The sequence below is a fragment of the Clarias gariepinus genome, chromosome 13 (assembly GCF_024256425.1).
Source record: "Clarias gariepinus isolate MV-2021 ecotype Netherlands chromosome 13, CGAR_prim_01v2, whole genome shotgun sequence".
Taxonomy (NCBI): Eukaryota; Metazoa; Chordata; class Actinopteri; order Siluriformes; family Clariidae; genus Clarias; species Clarias gariepinus.
Window position 1 is genome coordinate 2,467,733 of NC_071112.1, and position 11,463 is coordinate 2,479,195.

General features: G+C 38.0%; 1 protein-coding gene across 2 annotated transcripts in view; it reads left to right on the top strand.

Annotated features, from left to right (window-relative positions):
- The window catches only part of zgc:103755 (uncharacterized protein LOC449988 homolog), a 77,004-nt gene extending 66,325 nt beyond the window's left edge, over positions 1 to 10,679 (top strand). For both annotated transcript variants that reach the window (XM_053509226.1, XM_053509225.1), the window contains exons 14-16: positions 3,031 to 3,095; positions 3,206 to 3,281; positions 8,791 to 10,679. In XM_053509226.1, coding sequence (XP_053365201.1) covers positions 3,031 to 3,095; positions 3,206 to 3,281; positions 8,791 to 9,169 — 520 coding nt within the window. In that variant the 3' untranslated portion in view covers positions 9,170 to 10,679. The remainder of the gene's footprint in view (positions 1 to 3,030; positions 3,096 to 3,205; positions 3,282 to 8,790) is intronic.
- Positions 10,680 to 11,463: the final 784 nt, after the last annotated feature.

Consider the following 11,463-nt stretch of genomic DNA (forward strand, 5'->3'; position numbering starts at 1 on the left):
AGTTCAGGTGTTTAAGTACTGATCAAAGTTTTGCAGCTGATTTGTGACTCAGATTTTACGACTTTCTGCCTCTGTAATGTCACACATTAAATGCTGACAGTGTTTTATTTGTAAACATGCTGCCAAGTCTTTACTTAATACGTGAAGTCATTTATCATCCTTTCAATTTTGTGCCGTCCTGTTTATTTTCTTTTAGTCAATTTCCTGTATTTTTTTTTCCCCTTTTCCTCCTTTAGCGGTTTCTGACCTCCTTCCTTTATCCAGCTCACATCAGCTACTCTTATTCTTTTTCCTCAGTTCTCTTATAAGATAAAGTCTCCTGGTCTCTCTACAGGCCCCTGCTCCGTTCAGCATCACTCGCTTCACTTTGCTGTAAGACTCATCTTCAGCACCTCTGACCAATAAGCACTACATGCTCGGAAGCTCTGTGATTTTTCCTAATTAACCCTGGGGGCAGTAGTAGAGATTGAGCAGCCAGCTAAGCGTCCCCGAACTAATGGAGAGTGCCGTACTCTGAACGAGAACCACCTTCGGCAAGGCTTTAACTTCTTTTTTTTTTTTTCTTCTTCCCCTATTCACTGCTTTTTCTCTTGGCAGAGACTGATCGCTAACTGTTTAAGAAGCAGTCTGTTTTTTTTTTGTAAACAAGAATAGACTGGTCTTTGAACATTTCAACATGCACGCATCATGCACTTTATAAGGGATGCATGTACACCTGCATATTCATAAAGTAATCTAATCAGCCAATCATGTGGCATCAGTACAATGAAAAAAAAAACATGTTGAAACTGGTGATGAGCTTCAGCTAATTTAATATCACATAACAGATTTAATCAGATTTAATATTAAATAGCAGAAAGAAGGGAAAGTGTTCAGTTCAATTTAATTAAAAAACTTTATTTCATTTAAGTTAATTAAAGCAATTAAAGGCATACAGAGTAGTTTTTTTAAACGATCAGGTTGGTGCAAATACAAAATAAAATAGCATAAATAAAATACAATTGCTGGAATGATGATAAATGGAATTAGTCCAAAAAGCTTAATTAAACATCTGTATAAAACATCTGTAAATAAATATAAACTGTAAAAAAAAAGAAAAGAAAAAAAGGTACTGAATGTCTAGCCAAAGCGAAAAAATAAAAGAGTAAAATAAGGTGAAATAGATGGATATGTATATTAATGAATTTGACTTTAAGTGTGATCTCTGTGACTTTTATTGTGCCATGGTTGTTGGTTCCTGATTGGCAAGTCCAAGTACAATATGTCAGAAACTATCCTAAAGCGAATATCCTGAATTTTTACACAGAAATGTCTACAGAGATTACACGTAATGGTTTGGGAAACAATGAACCTTGATTGATTCATGATTCCGTTGTGAGAAATGCCCTGCTGATGAGAGACAGCAGAGGAAAATGGCCAGGTTGGTTTGAGCTGCCAAGAAGGGTATAATATACAGTATTATATAATCACTCCTTACATCCATAGTGGGCAGAAACGCATTTCAGTGAAACAAAACATCTAAACCTGATGTGCATGAGCTACAGCAGGAAAATATTACATTAGGTTCCACTTCTGTCAGTCAGCCATAAGCAGGAATCTGATGCAATCACGGGCACAGACTCATCAACACGTTAATATCAGAAAGAAAGAAAAAAAATCACCTTTTTCCACTCCTCAGTGATCCAGTTTTGTGACTGTGTGCCCATGATTGTGTCAGATTGCTGCTCGTGACTGACAGCAGATGTGGTCTTCTGCTCAGCTGAGGTCTCAGGTTCTGATGCGTGGTGAATTCCGATGTTCTGTTTTCGGCTCATAAAAGGTCGTTCCCTTCTGATCCCTCTCCTCAACAGCGTGTTTCGAAAATGGTTTTCAAAGGTTGTCTTTTTTTTTTTCTTCCTTAAGTATTTCTGAAATATTCAAATTCTGAAATAACAACCAAGCCATGGTTGATGCCCCAGAAATCACATTCTCATGTTTGCTTGATCTGTACTGTATCTGCATAATTGTATTCATGTGTGTTTACTAAATGAGAATAATGAAGTGACCTGAATTTTTTATTTTTTTGGGTTCTGTTAAGTACTGTTGAGTCACCTGCTTGAGAAGCGGAGCCATCACGTAGGGATCCACCTCCTAAACCATTTATGAGACTTTAAGCAGACCTTCACAGGACGTTTATTAGCAAACATGTAGCTCAGAAAACATGTATAAATGTGCACTAGGTATTTAATTTGCTAAAAAATCTTTATTTATTTTTTTTTGGCATTTTTAACAAATGACAAATAATTGTTAATTTTGTTTTTATCTAATACCATCCATCCTCGCCTTGTGTTTCTCCTGAGAAGTTTAGTAATGTGGCTACACAGTTATACCAAATTATGTCACGAGGTGGCTTTTCTTTTTTGTTTCGTCCTCAATTAGACATTTTGCTATGATGCCGCTACCTCGTTGAACTGTAAGGTGTACGCCAGCTATTTCAGTGTGTCACCCGCCTGTGAAGAATTGGCCACGCAGAGGAGGGATCCATCATCTCGCATCGTCCTCGTCCATCATCTGTTGTCATAATACTTCTCCTCTATCCACTTACTCCTCCTAAATCATCCATGGGAATATGACCAAACCTTTACAGAACCTTTATTAGGACGCATACAGTATGTAGATGTGCACTACTGTAGCTATTTCATTTTAATAGGTAGCACGTTCAGGAAGCAGGTGACACGCGTACTGTACTTCTCGAGAGACTCGTATACGTTGTTACTACACAGAATTTCCAGTTCGGAGAAATAACAGAGGATACACATGTAAAGGGTGGACATTATAATGTTTTATTCTTTTTAAAATATCGTATAATGTCTTTAACATCACTTGTCAAATTTCCACAGCTGAATATTTGCTGCACTGTGTGTTGTTAACGTATTCAGTCCTGTCATGTGTGTTATGTAGCAAGTAGATATTAACTTTAATGTTTATTGGAGGCTAAGGGTTTTTATTAAAAAGCGTAGGGATTGTTATGATCCTGTACTTTGCTCCCAGGATCCATGGCTCCGTCGACTGCCTGTCAGAACTGTCTTCCTCCCGATACAATCCTATCTCCACTGGTGAGTACACACCGTCGGTCCGTCTACTTTTCTCTAAGATTACATCAAATAGACTCTGAAATTCAGAGAGGTTGTGTGTGTGTGTGTATGTGTGTGTGTGTGTGATCCAGGAATGCGTCGAAGTTTGAGCAGCACTTTAGCCATTGCCTCGCAGCGAGAGCCAATTCGGAAGACTTCGGCAAACCGGTGAGAAATAATTACACAATAAAACACAAAATCAAAAAAAAATAAAAAAAACAATCGGAATAGTTTTGATTCTTAAAAAAGTACTCCTAAGCAGGTAACTCCTCTAAATCTACCAGGTTTTCAGTTGTGTCTAAATGATTACCTTTAAAGAGGAGCAGCTTTATTGAAGGCTGTTTACTTTTTGTTTTAAGATAAAAACCTCTCTACCTCGGAATAAGAATTTAATCCGTTCTGGAGGCGAGTTCTCAAGGTGAAATTTAAAAATACTATAATCATAATTTTTGCATAAAAAAATCAATCAAAACACTTAGAAAAGACATGCAAATGAAGTGAAAGATTAAATAAATAGACATTAAACCTCACTTAACCTTAATGTATGATTCCTCTCGGCACCGTCTGCTTTAACAAAACAAACTGAAAGCGGCTCAGTTTTTATCTTGCTAACATTCTTATGACCTGTGGTGCTGCGTCTTCACTAAATCTTGCACAAAATGCAAAAAAAATAAATAAATATGTAAACGTGCTTCACTTGGATTTCCACTGACACAAACAAGTCCACAAGTCCTTTGCACATTACTTGCAAAGTTTCGGGTCTTAAGGTGAAAATTCTTGAGGCTTTCCTATGCCGTGGTAGCACTGTACAGGTATATCGAAGCTGGTTCTCATGACAAGTATACGGAAAGGCTGTTATTCCTCATACTCATGTTTATCACCTGATAAAACCCTGAGACCTGTCCCTTCCAGTGAAGCCAGCCGTCATTAGGCTGAAAAATCAAAACAACTCAAACAGAAACGTTAAGTGTGGCTGATTCAACTATTTAAAAGAAGAAATGTCCTGGTGAGCTCAGGAACACCAAAAGGACCAGAAGATCAGAAAACAACTGTGGTAGATGACGAAAAAACCCTACTGTACTTTCTCTGGTAAAGGATAAAAGTCTTCACGGCGGTTGACCAGATGAAGAACTCACTTCAGGAGGTCGGTGTATCTGTGTCAAAGTCGACAATCAAGAGAAGCCTTCGCCAGAGGAATTAAAGAAGACTTGCTATAAGATGTAAACCACTAACAAGGCTTAGAGACAGGAACATTAGATTAGAATTTACCAGAAACGTCTACAATATCATCTGGACAAATGAGCATCTTATACCGCGATGATAGTATGACAAGGGTATATAAACAGGAAACCACCGCTCATTATCTGAGGGACGCCGTCTCCATCTTACGGCGTCGGCAAGTTTGGCAGCTAATGAACCCGGATCTCTGGTATTTCTTAATGATATGACTGCTGACAAAAACAGCAGGATGAATTCTGAAGTGTAGAAGCTGCTCGGATTTAGACAGATTCTTCAAAATGAGTTTGACAGTCCTGCGCAGTGCAGATGGACAATGGCCTGAAGCTAACTTTGAAAGCGACTCAAGACTCAAGTTTTAAGGCGAAGAAATAGAATGTTCTGCACAGGTCAGGTCAGTGAACCTGACCTGAATCCAACCGAGCTGATTTTCACATGCTGAAGGCAAATACCCGAAGAACAAGCAGGCAAGTCTAAGCAGCTTCAGTAAATCATGTCTGTGGATTTTAGAATTCAGACAGTAAAAGGATTTTTCACCACATGCAGTAAAAAAATAAAAATGTCAGTTTTATTTATAATATTGTTAGTTCGTCTAATGAACTTTGGTCCTTTAAAAAGGGAGGGGGCTGTAAGTAAGTGCTGTAAATCCTACAACAGTCAGTCATACAGCTGAAGATCTATTTATTATTTTTTACTTTTTACTTTTTAAGACAACTTAAAGGTCCCATACTTTCCTATATTTTTTTTTTTTTAAAGTTAACACGGGTCCCAGAGAAGAATCACTCAGATAATGCATTCTTTCATTCAGACTCCGTCTGTTTAACTCCTTTTCCCAAACACACCATTTCAGTGTTTATGTAAATGAGCTACTGGTGAGCTACGGCCAATCAATGAAGAGCAAAGCTGAGCAACTCGCCAAAAAGTAAAGTATGCACAATAACAACAATAACTTTGTCAAATTCCAAACATGACTGCTCAGTGGTTAAGGCCCCAGGTTCAAATCCCATGACCATCAAGTTGTTCCTTGAGCAAGGCCCTCCACCCTCAATTGCCCGACATAATGAGATAAAAATGTAAGTCGCTTTGCATATGGGCACCTGCCAAATGCCTACAATGTCTAATTTAGCACTGTCGCCTCGCACCTCCAGGGTGCGGGTTTGATTCCCGCTTCGGGGTCTGTGTGCATGGCCTCCGTCTTCCTCCCACAGTCCAAAGACATGCAGATTAGGTTATTTGTCATTCCCAAATTGACCATAGTGTGTAAATGTGTGTATGCGTGCATGTGCGCGTGCCCTGTGATGGATTGACACCCCGTCCAGGGTGTACCCTGCCTCATCCCCTAAGTCTCCTGGGATGGGCTCCAGGCCCCCCGTGACCCTGATTACAGGATAAAGCATAATAAACAATAATTAAGTAACTGTATATAGATCTATTTAATGTTTTGATTGGATATACATCGTTCAAAATGAGTACCAGGCTGAAAGCTTGTCATTACAGCAAACTGTCAGGTAGCGGTGCTGGACATAAACCGCTCCCAGCTCTGAGCCGAGCTCTGAGCCGTTTGTGCACAGTTTTAGTATTAAATCCTCCTTGTGTGAGTGTAACTCCGAATACAACTCCGAATGCACCAAGTGTGTCGAAAGGAAAACATCTAAACTGAGGAACTGGCCTCATCAGAAATGCACAGAGTGATGAATAGCAGCTCTAACAAGTCTATTTTCAACAATTTATAGAGAGAATTTAGAGTTGACGTTTCTATTAAAATGCATAGGCCAGGCAGGACTTTCCTGATTGTAGCCAAGAGGCAAGCAAAACAATCATGAAAAATTGATGCTCTTCCACAGCAAAGATATTCAGTTATAAGTTCATAACTTTTTGTGCTGCAACTTCACACGAGGTTGCCTGAGATGCATACAGCATCACTACAGAATTTTCACTAACCAAATATTTAATATAAAACCTTATTAATTTAATGTTTCTTACCATAAACCATGCAGTCGTGGCTAATAGTATTAAGACAAGTATTATAGTTCTCCCTGTGCACAAAACAAGTCAAGTCTTTAATTGGTTCGAGCCTTTCTGTCTGCAGAGTGGTGCTAATTAGAATCAGCTGGTTTAGTTAATGAAACAAAGTTACGGCAGAACTTACTGAAGCTGGGGTCCTGCCGTGTCTCTTTAACTCTACGTTCATTTTTGCAAGCAAATCCCTTCCCTGCATGGAGTTTGCATGTTCTCCCTGTGCTTGCTGGGTTATATATAATATTGAATTTTAAAATCCAGTGGCGGTGTCACTGGGGTGGCCTGTTTAACGGAAGCATTTACATTTCTTAGATCAAAATGGGATCTTGGGAGATTAGAGGTTGGGCCGAGGTTTTGGACTCCTCGTCTGCAGAGCCCTGTGACAGCAGGCTGTGGTGCACCGTGTGTTCTGGTGCCTTTCTATCATAGTCAGCATTTACTTGTTTTGGCCATTTGTTCTGCATTGGATTTCTGTGGGATGGCGTTTGGTCCCAGCAGGAATGTGCAAGCCTTAAATGCTTACCGCAAGTGACTGCCCGACATTCTGTAAGGTTCTACAGAGTCCGCGAGCTTTTGCGAGGACCGCCCCAAAAAATTATTTTTGGTGTAGTGTATTGTTTAATTTTTTGCAGTGAAAGATTGGAAAAGTAATCACTACACCAAAAATGCAAAAACTCGCGGGTGAATTGTGATAAACTGTACTTACACTGCAAGAAAACCGTGTTGAACCACTTTGTCCGACTTGCGAACAAATCCAACTTACAAACACGCTCCCAGGACAGAACGCGGGGACTACCTGTATTTTACATATGCACTTTCTTTACATTCACATTCTGCACATCCTGTTTAACTTATACAATTCATATCCATTTTATATTTTAATATTTTTTTGTTTTATATTACAACTTTGTAAATAGTACATTTGTTTGTATATTTGTTTCTCTCTTTTTACTTGCAGTAAAATCCTTTCTCTCTTTCTCTTTTTCCACTTCACCCAAACTTTAAACCGTCATATAAGCATTTAACTGCTTATCATACCCTGAATTGTCATGTTTGTGACAAATAAGATGTGAATTTGAATAATCAGCATAAATATTCTGTTGTTTTAATATAATAGTGTGTACTGCATTAGTATGCATGTCTATAATAATCTTCTGTTATTAGTTACCTATGTGTTTGCATTCCAGTGATTTATTGATTGATTTATTGATTGATTGATTGATTGATCATGACATATCCCAATGTGTCCGAAAGGAATTATTTTCAAATATTTGCTATTTTTTAGGCATTTGTGGCTAGACCACCATTTTATCTGCAGGTCCACTTCTCTTTAGGTCTGAAAATAAAATCTAAGAATAGCCAATGCGACTGAAGGTGCATCTTTATTTCATTTTTCTACTTTAGAAGAAGCTTTTTATTCGTCACATACACATAACAGCAAAATTCTGTTCTTTGTATTTCCCAGCGTGTTAGGAAGCCGGGATTCAGAGCGCAGGGCCGGCTATGATACAGAACAGACAGGGTTAAGGGCCTTGATCAAAGAACTAAAAGTGGTAGCTTTGGCTTGAACCACTGACCTTCGGATCAGTAACTCAGAGCCTTGACACACTGATCTGCCAGTCCTTGTTTATTTCAGTATGATGTAGCATAAAATCAAAATGCAGGTTAAAGGATTATGAGAATATACGCGAGTGTTGGAGTAGTCAGTAAGCAAAGACTTGATGAAATTAATATGTAATATCACATTCTTCATTAATGACATTTTGTTTCATTAGATCTTTCATCGCAAAGTGTTACTTGTGATAATTACATATTTATTTATCAGGTACTGGGTAATTACATTATCCTCTTTATGTAAGAGATTATGTCATTTAATACACATTATATGCATAATATACAAGGTGTTAATTACTATTGTGATAACTGTAATCTAGAATGTTACCAATGCAGTATGTGCTTACTTAATGATCAAATTTAATTCTAAAATTTGGCATGTCCATAGCACAGTATGCCATAATATGCCGAGTAGGAGTTGAGACGCACAGTATACTGTAGTATCTCTTCCACGTCCGATTCCTGAGTCAGCTCCTGCCAGCATGTTTTCCAGTAGGTTGGATTCCTGAGTCAGCAGCTGATGGTTTCCAGTAATATTTTAACAAGACAACCAAAGCAGAGGAGATTTAGGTGGAGCATATACTCTATATGTCCTAAGAGCAAACAGTATACGACCAGCATTGCTATTACTGTCAGTCTACGTGTTAACATTTTATATATTACCTGAAATACGTGAAAGTGTATTAATGATCATATTGAAACCATGAAAAAGAAATGTAATATTAAATTCTAAAATTCCGGACAAACTGCATTTCAGGATAAAAATAAGTGTATATATATTTTTTTTCCCCTCTGATTTTTTCTACAGCAACCATTTGTCCAGCACGCGGCGGCGATGGAGCTCGCTCAGCTCTCCCTCAGCTGCAGCCTCACCCCGAGGTCCGGGCACTCTAGGTGGCATCGTCAGCCCCTCTGGCACGGACAGCGCTGTCAAACTGCACCTGGGCATGCAGGTCTTGCTCAGCAGCGCCAATGAAATGGGCACCATCCGCTACTTTGGCACTACTGACTTTGCTGCAGGCCTGTGGCTAGGTCTCGAGCTGCGCAGCGCTAAGGGGAAGAACGACGGTTCAGTCGGCTCTAGGCGCTACTTCAGCTGTCGGCCTCTCCATGGCGTCCTGGTGCGCCCAAGCAGGGTTTCCTACCGCGGTATTAACGGAGCCAAGCTGGTAGACGAAAGCAGCTGAGACCACAGGCTATTATCGTTCTCTTTTTTTTTTTTCTTTTCTTTTTTTCTTCTCACTTTCACCTGCCTCTCAGCGCTGTCATGCTCTTTTTCTTCTCTAGTAAATAAGCAGCTGGATGGATGGAGAGACAATATGCCGCCAGAGGACAAGATAAAGCACTTGGAAAGCACAAAGGACAGGGTTATTAGTCAGCAATTCAGTCTGTGTAATGAGATTTATTGTGTGTTGTTTGGGTTTTGGATGATGTTTACCAGGGAATTGAGTTCAGTCATTTGTTTTCTTGCTAGAAAACGTTCACCTTGGAAATGACGTCAGTTATTTAATTTATACTCAGTTAAGTTATTATTTAGTATAATGTAGTTACCTGGTGGTTTTGTGTGTTTGCGTGCGTGCGTGTGTGTGTGTGTTTGCAAGCGTGTGCGTGTGTGTTGTTGTTTTTTTCTTAGCTAACAATTTAATTTTGTTTGTTAGGTGAATAGCTGAGCAGTAGCAAATTGTAAGCACTTTAAACAAAAATTAATGCGAATTATGACAATGACTTTTATTAGGCTTATGGTATATAATGAGCTGTGAACATACTGTATTAATGTCATGTTATAAAGCACTGATAAGGTATTATACACATTGTAAATGCTAATGAAAATGCATTAAACTTTATACAATAGCAATGTTTAGGACATATTATGAATTCTTAACACAATCAGTTATAAATCTTTATTAATTATAAGACGTATCTGTTTCTTCAGTACTTGGGCTAATAAAAAAAATAAATAATAATAAAAAAACACAGTAAACAGTGTTTAAATGATGGTACTTACAGTAGATAGTCATCTTATAACCCAGTGTAAGGTTTTATCCAATGACGGAAACTTTAAAGTACTTTTGTAAGTCGCTCTGGATTAGAGCGTCTGCTAAACGCCTAAATGTCAATGTAAGTAGCGCACACTTATTATTACAGCAAGGAAATAATGCACTTATACATTGAGGCAGAATAAAGTATTAATATAATGTATTATAATAATGTATTATGAACTTATAACATTGCTTTAAACAGCAATACATTTTAATGAACAATGTGAGTAATGCCTTACGAATGCTTTATAACAAGAAATGAATCTATTCAAAGGTCATTATACATACAGTATGGCCATATAGAAAGTGGTTATAGTGTTTTTGTTTGTTTGTTTCTTTCTTTCTTTTTTTACTTTAGGCATTTCTGTCATATTGTTGAGAATGAGTCCAAGATGAGTCCACTGCATACAATCGCACTTTACTGGTGTTACTACTGAACTCCCACACATTTTCTTTCCCTCCCAAGAATACATTTTCAACAGTTGCTGAATATAGATGTACTGTATGTTTATGTTGCTTTTTTTTCTCATTTTTTATTTAATGAGGGGTTTTTTTTAAGCATTTGCAAAGTCACAATCAGGCAATTTGAATTTATTATTTACCCATCTGATTTCCTTCTAAATGCATCTTTAGGAAATAAATTTTCCCGGAAGAATTATTCACGTGCAGCTGTGTATTCATTGGAATGAGTCGCAACAATCCTAAAAATAAAGAAAGAAAGAAAGAAAGAAAAATTATTAATAAAAAAAAAAAGTAAAAAAAAATATATATATAGACACACTACCGTTCAAAAGTTTTGGGTCACTTGCAAATTTCTTTGTTGTTTTGTATGGAATTAGGTAATTACATAACAAGAAAAACAACAGTTAGTTGTTATTTTAAGACACAGAGGTCAGCCTTTCTGTAATAGTTCTTGCTAGAACAGTATTGTCAAGTGCATTTGCAAAAATCCGTCAAGCACCATAATGAAACTGGCTCTCATGAAGGCCGTCCCAGGAGGGCGAGACCAAAACCTACCTCTGCCGCAGACGAGAAGTTCATTTAGAGTTATCAGCCTGAAAAATGACCAATTAACAGCACCTCAGATTAGAGGCGTTATGAAGTCTTTACAGAGCAGAAGTAGCAGAAACATCTCACCATTAACTGTTCAAAGGAGATTAATGCATTTTTTGGACGCCTTCAGCATTCCTTTACAATGTAGAAAGAAATAAAAATCAGGAACCATCATGGAGTTAGAAAGTGACCCTAAACTTTTGAATGGTAGTGTACATTAGAATGACAGAATGGTGTAATTGTATTTGGCAATTACTGTCTGGTGTTATGTTAGCAGTAAAAGGTTCCTAATCATGAAAAAAGCGTTTGTGCTAAGCCCACAGTATCAGTGTCGCTCTCCAGTCATCTTATTGCACTTAATGCATTAAATTGCTTAATTGACTTAGGGA